Genomic DNA, 12,165 nt, shown 5'->3' with positions numbered 1-12,165 from the left:
CAGTCTAATTCAGATTCTCTATCACATCTCTTTTTTTGAGTTACAGAAATGAAACTTCTTGAAATGGGAATCTGTATTTTTTCTTTTTTTTTAATTCAACTTTGCAGTTGGTAGTACATAGGTTGATTTTTACTACATTCCCTTGTAACTAATGTTGTATAAACTTTAATTAGAATAGAGCAGAGAATTGTCTTAGCTTATCAATCGCAAATGTATCTTCTTGCATATTGGGATGAATTGAAACCAACAATAAAGTAATCAAAAACGAACAAACAAAAAAACAAGCCTCCACCATGTTTTTTCCAGGTATAATTTATGTTTATCCATGGTATGAAGCACATAGTTTTGGATGCTGTTGTGAATCTTGTATAAAATCTGGTCTGTAATTTTTTTTTAAAATTTTCTTTTATTTTTTTTGTAGGAAATCCTTGGCGGTCCTCATTCAGCTGAGCAGCACTATGATGGTGAATTCTTCAAGAAGTTCAGAAATCAAAATATTGTGCTTTCAGCAAGAACTTATGCTCGGGTATTAGTGTTTTGTTAATTTTTTTCATTATTGCTGCCTTTGCTTAGGTGTGTTTTTGTTCTGTTGAACATAGTTGAATCCAAATGGAAGTTTAAGTGGAAGATGTATTTGTTTGATTGTAAATAAGTAAATGCAGGGACCTTGAACAAATTTTCTTTATTGCTGAAGAAAATTTTGAAGTTAAGTGTTTGTTACAGGACCTGAACTGGCATTACTTTCTGTGTTCCCATCTATATCAGTCTTCTGCAGTGTATTGCTTTTTGTCTTTAGGAAAGCAATGTTAGAGCCCTGGAAATCTTGTTTACGTTCCATGGATCAGCTTTACTTCCACACAGACAGGCAATTCTCTCCAATTTTCCAGAGACTACTTCACCACATGAATATGCTTTCTTGCTGCCTGAGGCTAGGTAAGAATGCATTAGTGGATATTAACTTTTGTTGTTGTTGTTTATAGTTTTGTCTTCGTTTCCTGAACAAATCCTCATTTGCTGTTTTACTTTGTGCCATTTGTAAAAGCTTTTTGTCTTTCTGGATTGTCTAATGGCAAGTAAGGAATTTAGATGTTCTTGTCTCCATTACCTGTAAGCACAGACTCTTGACCTGCAGCTTCAGACCCAAATTTTCATTGGTGTGAATAGAAGTCTTTAAGTGTGTTTTAAGAACAGGCAAAATTAAGAGTCAAAAATATAAGTGTTCTTTTTTTTTCCTGGATGGAATGTAAATATTGTATTGTTCTGAATTTGTTTTTAAGTACCATTTAATCCTTAAGCAGTCAATAACTTCAAAATAATGATTTTTCTTGTCACAGACACTCAACTCTCACAAAGAAAGAATTAGGAAAGGGCTTAAATCCTGACTTTCCTTTGAGTGTAAAATGTAGTTAACTGTCAATCTCCTGTTGACTATTAATATAAACCTTCACAGGAGAGTCTTGAGCACCATACTACTGTTCTCAGTCTTATTTAAAATAAATTTTTGCTTCTTGGTTGTTTCTTTCAAATGCTTCAATTACAGAATTAGTTTTGAAGTATGTTGCTCAATGCCCACATGGAATTAGAGAGATTTAGTTTTTAGATTTTGCTATATGACTTTCAACTCTTACTTCAGAAGGATAGTTCTTTTAAGTAGGTTAAGGGTTTTTTATTTTTTTTTATTTTTTATTTTTTTTAAGTCTTCCAGTGTTACAGTTGCATCTTTCATTTGAAAGTTTAAGCAGTACTTTTTGGGTAATTTGCTATGTAGAAGGGGTTTTATTCACATAGTAACTCCTGTGACATTTGACCAGTTTATAATACTTGTCTCTTTTTCTTAGTGGAAGCTAGTGGGTTTTTTTTTTTTTTTGATATCTAATGTTTGCTAGCATCCTTTTAATCATTTTGTTAATATTAGGAACACGTTCAGTGTGTAAGAACCCTTGTTTTATGTTTTTCTTTAAGGTAACAGATCATAAAGAGAAATTATTGCTGTGTTTATAAAACAGAAGATTTCAAATCTTCTCTTATTGTTTTGATAAGATGTATGAGAATGGAGGAATGAAGGCTTTTCTGAATTGTCATAATTTCTTGCTGGTGTTCATAAACAACTTCTCCTTATTTCTGAAGGATTTCTGAAGTTTTAATTTTTTTTTTTTTATTTTTGTTGCTGTGTTTGGCTGTCTTGTTTAAGAAACCAATTTGTTTGCTGGGAGGCAAAATTCTAAAGATTTAAAATAAGATTTCACTGTTAATCTGGTAGTGAAGATGTGAAGTTAAGGTTTAAGAGCTTCTGTCTGCTGCTGAAAAATGGAAGTATATAGTTTAAATCTTTTTCTTTGGCAGAATGGAGATACCTTCCCTGTGCTGTGATCAGTAGATATGTGCAAGTTCATGCTTTTCTGCAAGTTTCAGAGTAGATGATACCATATCTTTGGAATGTTTGTCTCTGGACAATTGCGAAATGTGAATAAGGGCAAATAGGATGTGCATGGAAAATACATAAAATTGTATTGAGCAATCTGATCTAACGTCTTTGTGAAATTGTAATCGCTGTTTCAAAACTGATTACTAACACAGTATTAGTAACTACATCTTTTTTTTATTCATGTAATACAATGGAGCATCTACTAATGAAAATATCTGTTAATGAGTATAATTTACTACGACTTTATTTCTTATTAGTTTTACAAAGTGTCTTTTGAAAAGCGATCAGTTTTTTCTTGCAGATAATGTCAGCTTCTGAGAATTTTCAGTTCAGATGAATCAAAATTAATTTGTGTGAATCAAAGAGAGTTTGAGTTCTTGGTCATTTTAGTATGAGTTTATTGGGTCTTTTTATTTCTTCCATTTATTTATTTATTTTTTTAAATGGGAAATTAGTATAAACAGAATGACTGCTTATCTATAGACATGTATTTGTTATGATTTCCAGTTGAGAAGAGTGTATTATTTAGCTTTACTGTTCTAGAGTATGCAGATACAGTTTGACTTAAATGAACTGATTGAACTAATTTGTGTTACTATTTATTGAACTATTTCATTCCTAGTTAGTATTAAAAACTTTCAAGTGTTGGCTGTAATAAACACCTGAACAAAAGGAAAACATTGTGAAATGGAAGAAGAGGAAAAATTAAGTTCTGCTGACAGTTGCCCAAATCTTCTGTGGTTTTTGAGCACTTGAATAGATTCAAGGATGGAGTTCTCTGAGGTGACTCCAGTCCTTTTGGAAATTTACCACTTTGCTCCATGTTCCTCTAGTTAGTTACTGCCATTTCTATGGGAATTTGGATGAGGAAGAGCTTGCGATTAAATAGAAGGTGCTGTCATGCTTGTGTGGAACAGGGGAAGTGGGAAAAACAGGCACCTCCAATTACTGTTAAGTAAAAAGCACTGGTACACAATTGTTTGCTGTAAAGCACTGCCAACATGAATGCACATAGAGTCCTGCATCTGAAAAATGTCAATACCTGGGAAAAATGTTTTTGTAAAGGTTGCATCATTACTGTCATTTCATTTTGTCTCAAGCTAGAGACAATGAACTTAAATAAAGTGATGCCTGTTTTGCTAGTGCATGTTAATATGCAGTCTTAGACAGTAGTTTTTCCTGTTACTAGCACATTGTCTACATTAGGATGGCATTTGGAGTCTGGTGTGCCAAAAACTTTGAGGCACAAAAATTGATGTATTGAAGAAGAAAAAAAGTAGTAGATGATGGTATTTACTTATGCATTTTTGCAGAATTTTGATCGTAATGTATTCTTACTCCTTCCATTTGTCATAATTATTTGTCAGCTTCTTTTCTAATGATGATTCCTGAGTCTGTCATTGGTATTTATTCATGCTCCTTCTCAAAGGTCCATTAGGTACATGGTCTATATCTTTTAAGACAACTATAGTGAACATCATAGAAGTTTAGGTATTCAGAGGAGTTGATCTCTCTTTTAAAAATGACAATTAACATTCCTAGTTTATGGTTAAGATTGTTTCCCTCAGGTTTTTAAAGATGATCTCAGAGGAAAATAATGCTTTACCACCATTCTAAGTACATAACCAGTCTTCTTCCTTTTCTTTTAATTTCCTGACATTTAACTTTTATATTGCATCATTATGGTTCACCCTTTAAACGCAGAATTTGGGAAGTTCAAGTGTGAGGTTTCCTCATCATCTGTAACTTTGTATATCACAGCAGTAGGGAAAAACCTTCGCTTCAAAACGGTGACTTCTGTCTACTTCTGTTTTTTTTCCCTTTAACTTCTTTTAAGTACTGGTTTTCAGTCATGACTTCTGCATTTCTTATATATATGCATTGCTCCACACTTGGGAAAAGAAAAAAGCACGCAACAGTTCAGAATTAGAGAGTCAGTGTAATTGATATTAATTTCAAGTATGAGTTTAAAAATCACTAATCTAATCTTCAACTGAAAATTAGAAAAGCAATTTTGAGGGGAAGATTACATTTTCATGACTCCACATGTTCATGCTTCTCTTTGCATTGATTTCTAGTAGGAAAAGAGAAGATTCTTGTGGTGTATGTAAAAGGTACATTGGAGGAAAAGAAGTTCTTAAAACTGGCCTTTGTGGGGATCTGGGCAGCTGCAGGATTGGCTGAATTTGGCCAAAGGGATGCTGCAGAAGGTGAGCTGGTTGAAGTATTGTGATATTACTCTTGAGAAGATTTTGAGGATGCAAGAGAGAATTTGAAGCTATGAAGAGGCCACGGAGAACATTTGACAAGAACTGTTGACAAGGAAGGTGGGAAGTTTGTGAGGAACTGCTATACCTGAGCAGAGCTGCCATTCAGAGTGACCTGAACAGCCTGAAGGAAATGCAGAGTTCTGTTCCTGTGAGTGAAGACACTTTTGGAACAGTGAAAGCTGGAGACTGACAGGAGAGAAGCTCTGCTGAAAAGGACCAGGAGGTCCTGGTGAGCACAAGCAAGTCATGAGCCAGCAGCATGTCCTGGAAGCTAAGGCCAGCAGCAACCTGGCCTGCATTAATAGGAGCATACCCAGAAGATGGAGCAGGCACTGTGCTCACTCAGCTGCATCTAGGATATGGGACAACTAGGAAATGTTTTGATGAAGCATTGTGAGGTTAGCAGATGACCATCAAGATGTCTAGAGATCAGAGCATTTTTAAAAGGCTGAGGGGACTGGGTGTTTTCATTGAGGAGAAGGTTTTGGGAGTACCCAGCAGCAATTTTCTCAAATCTTTCTGTAGAGCACGAGCTGAACTGCAGTTCTGTTGTTTGCTGTGTTAACTTGTTTTTCTTTCTGCAGTGTTTATGCCTAGCTTATCTTATCTTTGTTTACCATGTCAGTCTAGTGCATGCGTGTCCCTGAATTGTACCTTGGCTTGCCTTCTGTGTTATTTTCTGAAATTATTTTGCTGATCTGGACTTGCTTGTAGCTTTTATATGGAATTAAGTACAAAATTTCTTCCACAAACTTTCATTACACTTTTATAAGTATACTTTTTTTAAATAAATGTACATTTTTTTATAAATGTATTTTCACAGTGTGGTGGCAAGACTGGGAGCTTGTCAATGTCTTTAAGGTAGCCCATTTAGATTTTGTGAAAGCTGTTGCCTTACAATTTCATTATATACATAAAGAAGAAAAACACAGCAGTCTCCTAAAATGTGACTGAATAGTGTTGATTGGCATTTCTGTTGTGTAAGTTATTCTGTCCAGCTAATCTAAGTGTAAAAAATTTCTTTCCAGGTTACAAGAAAATAACTATATCATTAAAAAGTAGTTTGATTTGTTTATGCAGAATCAGAAAGAAGATTTTTCTCCGGTTGCTGAGTTGATTTGAAAGGCCTGTCATTGAAGTGTGCTCAGCAGGAGATCTGAAACACAGTCAACTATGGTAGCCAAAAGCTGCTGGGATACCTTTTTCACTATTCAGTGTGGCTCAGTTCTCCAAAAATGGTTCTTTTGGCAGTTTATTTTGGGCACCAGCTGTACTCCACTGCTGGTGAATTTCACATCTTACAGCCATTTATGGAAAATGAATCTCTCCTTTCCACTTCTTTAAAATGTGTCATATGGTAAATGTAATAATTGGAAACCTTAAATATATGTATTCATTTCTATAGTTGCCGTTACTAAATTTGTTACTGAACTAACCCAGATTTTCATGTAGTATGGAAAGTGCAGGTGCGTATGTCATGTCTGTTCCAGGGATGCGTTCCTGCTGGCATTTCATCTTCAGTTATAGAATTGTAACATCATAGAACTGTTTCAGAGACATAAGGACCACAGAGCAACAGAAACAAGAATTGATTTTCGCATTGCACCGTGGCATGCACCAGGTCCAGTTCCTGCCATCAGATGAGGGAAGGTGTTCTGCTGTGCTCTGTGCTGTGCGACCTCACTGCCAGCGCTGGGTACAGGTTTGGGCTCTGTGGTTTAAGGACATCAAGCTGTTTGAGAGCATCCTTTTTTTTTTTTTTTTTTTTTTTTTTCCTCTAGATTATGAGCAATGGTTTAAAAAAAATAATAATAATTTAAAAAAAAAAAAAAATAAAAAAATAAAAAAATGGAAGGCTCCTGTTCAGTCTGGGGAAAAGGAGGCTGAAGGGAGGCTTTATGGCTCTCTTCCTATATCTGAACGGTGCTTGCAGAGAAAGCAGGACTGGTTTCTTCTCACTGGTGACAGGTGACAGGATGAGGGGAAATGGCCTGAAGTTGCTCCAGGGTAAGTTTAGGTTGGATATCAGGAAAAACTTCTTTACACATAGGGTTGTTAAGCACTGGAATAGGCTCCCCAGGGAGGTGGTTGAGTCACCATCCCTGGATGTGTTTAAAAACTGTTTGGATGTGGTGCTCAGGGATGTGATTTAGTGGAGGGTTGTTGGAGTTAGGGTAGTATGGCTGGGTTGTGGTTGGACTCGATGATCCTTAAGGTCTTTTCCAACCTAAGCAATTCTATGATTCTGTGATTCAACTCCCCATGTATTTTTAGGAAAATAAAAAACATGTTTTTCAGTAAAAAGGTACTGTTCCCAAGTGTGTTGGAGTGAGTTGCCTTTTGGTTCCAAGTCTGAATTTAGTTTGCAAAAATTTTACAGGGTTCTTTTTTTTTTTTTTTTTTAAATACTAGATGTCTCTGAGACAGGCCTGCTGATTGAAATCCTTGGGGGGAAAAAACAAACAAAAAAAAAAAAAAACAACCCTCAAAGTTGCCATTGATAATAGAAAGCATTGGACTCTGACCTTAAAAACTAAATTAGACATTCCTCTATTGAGATCCTGTCCTTGGAGAAAAAAATAATCTGTAAGTTTGAATAAATGCAGTTGATAGGATACAGGATGCAATAGGATGGGCCTCTTTTGTTGAAGCAAAATGCAAACAATAGAGTGGAAAGAGCAATACAGGAGAAGTCAGCTCATTTTTGAGGAAATAGAGTTGAATACCTCTGTAATCTGTCAGTTTACTGACTTCCAATCATATTTATTCTACTGTTGAAAAGGAAATAGAGAAGAGGAAAGAATAGAGGAAGCAGTGGCTCAGAAGAGAAAAAACAACCAAAATAATAATCCACGAAACCAACCAGACAAAATCCCAGATAATATTTGAATGAAGTTAGTTATGGAACATGTGATGGTTTCTTTTAATTGGAAAAGAGAGGCACTTGCCTTAGTGACTACAGTGTTCAATTCCAATACCTGGAATTTTGGATGAGTGCACACTGCTGATTTGCTCTACATTAAGTACTGTCTCTGACCTATGGAATTTCAGTTTCTAGAGCAAAGGTGTGAGAATGCATAGCACAAGCTGAGAGAATGGATGATGGATGCAATAAAATAGGCTCTGTGTTCCACATTCAGCAAACTACTTGTGCATGCTGGATTCGCTTCCGAACCTGTCAGATTTATGTATGCTGTGCAGTCGTTCTGACATGTCCCAGTGGTGCTGAGTTTGCTGTGTATGTGCTGCAAACAGAGTAATGGTAAAAAAATGGAAACCCTGCCTCATAGCATACTCTTGTTCACTTCCCCAGCCCTTCCTTCTCAGTTTCATTTGCACTGAATGCTTTTGAGTTTTCAGGATGTATTTTAATTCCCAAAATCTTTTAGTACTAGTGGTGGCAATGGTGATGAGGAGACGGTTGGACTGGATGATCTTATAGGTCGTTTCCAACCTAGTGATTCTTGTGATTCTTGTGATCTTTCTCAGCTTGCTCTTTTGCAATGATAGCAGCTGTTTTTTTTTTTTTTTGTTTGTTTGTTTTTTGAGTTTTATAGCTGTTTCTGATGGTGACTACAGTTACTGATACAAAAATTTGGGGGGGGAAACAGATTGTGCTAAAATTTAACTATCATTAAGGGAAAAAATACCAAATTTGTGATAAATGTTGTGATAAATATAGCTGTAAGTGTTTTTTGTCTCTTTACTACTGGGATCTCCTATTGTTTATTGGTGTCAGGGCTGCTTTATTCCAATGCTTGTGTTTAAACTGAAATACAAAGAGATTTTCTAAACCTTTTAGAATGATGAAAGTAAGGACAGTTGGACGCAATTAGATAGGGGCCAGGATGGAGTTGTGAAGTTTTTAGCATTGTTGAGGTGGTGAATGAAGTAAGCAGTTCATTTGTGGGTCAGTGTATTGCGAACTACACTTGGAAAGAGATTTGTCTGTGTTAAAACTGACTTTTTGTAAGTACTTGATTCTTCAAGAATATGATATTTAGCATCTATGTAGATGGTTGTTTTCTTTTGAAATGTCAGTTTTCTTATGCATTTAGAACATACAGTTAATGATGATTACTATTCCTCTGCTGTGAGAAGGGAAAGAAGGATGAAACGATGCTTCCATTCAAGGTTGTGCTGCAATCACTGTCACATGAATCAAAAATTTTTCTCTTCACATTTCTGTGGTGAGATCTGCTAATAAAGTTCTATGAAAAGCTTAGGAAGTTATATAATCTAACTTCAGAAACTCACATCTGTGGGCATCTGTAGGTTTCATTCATGCAGAAGCTTCTGCTGAAACATGAGATTGTTCTTGGTAGAAGGCAAATGATCAGCAGCAGATGTAAAAAGGAGAGGGGAAAAAAAAATGGTAGGTGCAGGCAAGCACCTCGCCCTGTATACCTGAACTTTATAAAGAATCTATAATGTACAGCTCAAATATCCCTGAACTAGCTATTTTTACACTTGTAATAGACTTTTATAACACTTCTTTCTGAGACTTTGCATTTTTGAACACAAGTACTTTTTTTGTGTTTGTTAGGAGTTTACATGTAGATGATTAAATCTAGTATCTGTATAGGGAGTAAAAACAATGAATTGTCATCTTCTATTTAAGTGGCATGAAAAAGTGAACAACTTCATAAAAATCTTTTGTACATGGCTTGTCAATCTGCTCAAGCTTTCACAAAAGCTTTTCTGCATTTTTTTTGTCACATCCTTTTCAGTAGGTTTGGCAGAAGGGTGTTTAGTGTCTCATTACTTCTTCACTTGGTGGATTTTGGAGGTGAGGAGAAGGGAAATGGAGGAACTGTCAAACAAAGAATAGTAATGGAGTGAGTTATTCCTCAGCAAGCTACCTTTTTTTTTATTATTATTTCAAAAGCAATGAGAGTTAGCTGAAATTAGAAGCCAATGTTTGACTTCGGAGAAGTTATTTTGGTGGAAGACAGTATTTAAACTGTTACTCAGAAAGGATTCTGTCTGAAAATGTATTTTAAAAAAAACTGTTTGAAACAGTTAAAATTTAAAGGTAAACCCAAGGTGTTTTGTGTTAGAGGAATAGGGAAGAAATTTCTTTTAAAAGTTTTAGATGGGGAGAGGCAATTACAGCGTGTTTGTTGAAATGAGTTGGTGAGAAGAGTAGGTGATTGCATCAGCCAGCAAAAGAAGCTTTTTTCCAGTAACTTCTTGTTTCATGCTGGGTAGATAATTATTGCCTGCATATAGAAATATAACTGCTGAGTCTACAACCTGTTAAGTATGTTAAAGACTAATGGAAGGAAAGAAACACACTAACATTTGGGTCTGTTAGAAAACTTTGCAAGCTGTGCAAACTTTGTTTCTAAACCTCTTGTACTAATTATGCTGTTAAAAATTATTTTCTTGACTGGAATTTTAATTGCAGGATGTAATTTTGTCATGTCTATGGCAAATATGCAGAATATGGCTGCTTAATTAAGAACTCATTCAATGTGGTACAGTACAGGCTTGGATTGATATATCCATTTTTATTCTTTCTTCACGTCTCATATTGACGGATAGCAGCGTGCCTAGCCCTTAAAAGCAAAAAAGTGTGTAAGTCTTGGGAAGTCTTGGTTCCTTGTCTTTCAGATTCAGTGTTTGTGCATGGTTTTAAATTTGTGTTGTACATTCCTTCTGTCCTTTTATCTAATGATTTTCTGTATTAATTACAGCGTTAGTATGTACAGCAAAGTTGGGAAAAAAATATGTCTATAGTTGAAGTCAGAGGTGCTGTACCAAAATCTCCTTTTACTCTTGTTTTCTAGTAGTTGTGCTGTTTGGGATCTGAATTCTGAGATTGTCAATGGCTATAGGAGTAGCTGATATTGGACTTCAGAATTTTGCAGATATTTGAAACAACTTATATATGCAACACTTCCCTGTTCTCTGCTGTCTCTTTTCTGTGTTTTGTCCAAACCAGAATTGAATGTGGATGTTATTGTATGCGAAACATAAGAATTTGCTGTTTTCCATTTTCTTAATTCCTGTCTGTTCGCTTTTTGCAGCCTGCAAGCCTTTTTCCACGACTTTATTGCTGTTTCTAGTGCATATTTCTTGTGGATGGTTACAGATAAGACGCAGGATATTATGTCAGTGTGTAGTGTTTTTTTTTTTTAAAAAAAAAAAAAAAAAAAAAAAGGAAAGAATGCATGACCTTGGAGAAATGTTTGTGTGTACAAGGGAGGACAGTTCTGTGCTTTGTTTCGTATTTATGTGTGTATGTATGCATTTTGTGACTGTTGCTAAATGAGATGAAGTTACTGATTTATAGTTTTGTTTGGCTCTAACATTGTGGAATTGATTTGTTTATTGGAGAAGTGTTTCTTTTTAAGCTACTGTGTTACAGTTCTGCACTTTGAGGGATAAGAATACTGCATCAGTTAACTTGTGAATAGTGATTGTCCATGCTGTATTATTGTCACTGTTTATGGGGTCAGGAGAAAATGAATGAGATTTAAATCTCATTATTCCAATGCTCTGCAGCTTTAATGTCTTTATTTACTATGTAGATTCTTTCTTATCTCTACAAGTAGTAGAGCCTAAAAGGCTCTGCTTTTTCTCCCTCGTTTATGTTCTGTATATCTTGGTATGGTTTTCCTGATTTTCACGCTGCCTGAACAATCACAGGTCTTAGCCTACAATCACAGGTCATAACGAGGCATTCTGGTAACAGCATTTGTTCTTAATTTGTATCTCAAAGATTCTTTTTCCTTCAACATTTAGGAATATACATTTCCGTGTATATGTTTGCAGACAGAGATTGTGTTAAATCGAATTGAGAAGATTAGTGCAGCAGAACATTGCTTGTTTCAGTTCAGTACAAGAATTATGATAGAATTAGAAGTTTTTTTTTTTTTTTAATTTTAACATATTTTTGCTAATTTCAGACCTTTGTGCTAGCATATAAAATCAGGATACTTACTGTGAAGCGATAAAGGTTCTAAAAGTGTGTAGCAGTTTTATTTGATAATTTTTTAAGATTTTATCATCAAATTTTGATAATCAGTAAGAAAATGTTTGAGTTTTTTTTTCTTTTTTTTAATGCATCGTAAATGGCTTAGGTAGGATATGTTTTTGTACAGATAGCATCCTACGGGCAAAATCACACTTGTATAGCCAGTTTAATTCATCAGAATTTTTTTAAACAATATTGACATGAAAATTCTATTTTTTCTCCTACCAGTTATGAGCAAGGAACACTGAAAATTATTCCTTGGAATGAGCAGAAACATCGTGAAGAAGACTGGTGTGAAAAAGCAGACTGCAGGTGAGTTTAAATAAGTAAAACAAAGAAGTTTTGTGATATTAAGAAAACGTTTATTTACTAATTCTTAAAATGTGTTAAATACCCAGTGAGACTTGCTCCTCATTTTCTCACACAGATATTTGTGTTTTGAACTTCCTTAATGAGACTGAAAAACAAAACCATTAACTTAGAAGCAT

General features: G+C 35.1%; 1 protein-coding gene across 1 annotated transcript in view; it reads left to right on the top strand.

Annotated features, from left to right (window-relative positions):
• NBAS (NBAS subunit of NRZ tethering complex) overlaps positions 1 to 12,165 on the top strand; it is a gene marked incomplete at both ends in the record, with an annotated part of 159,375 nt that overhangs the window by 30,484 nt on the left and 116,726 nt on the right. The window contains 3 exons of the mRNA XM_079550571.1: positions 422 to 526; positions 797 to 933; positions 11,906 to 11,989. Coding sequence (XP_079406697.1) covers positions 422 to 526; positions 797 to 933; positions 11,906 to 11,989 — 326 coding nt within the window. The remainder of the gene's footprint in view (positions 1 to 421; positions 527 to 796; positions 934 to 11,905; positions 11,990 to 12,165) is intronic.

Source organism: Tetrao urogallus, assembly GCF_951394365.1.
Source record: "Tetrao urogallus genome assembly, chromosome: 2".
NCBI lineage: Eukaryota > Metazoa > Chordata > Aves > Galliformes > Phasianidae > Tetrao > Tetrao urogallus.
The sequence above is the reverse complement of the archived record's forward strand: the minus strand, read 5'-3'. Positions and strand labels throughout refer to the sequence as shown.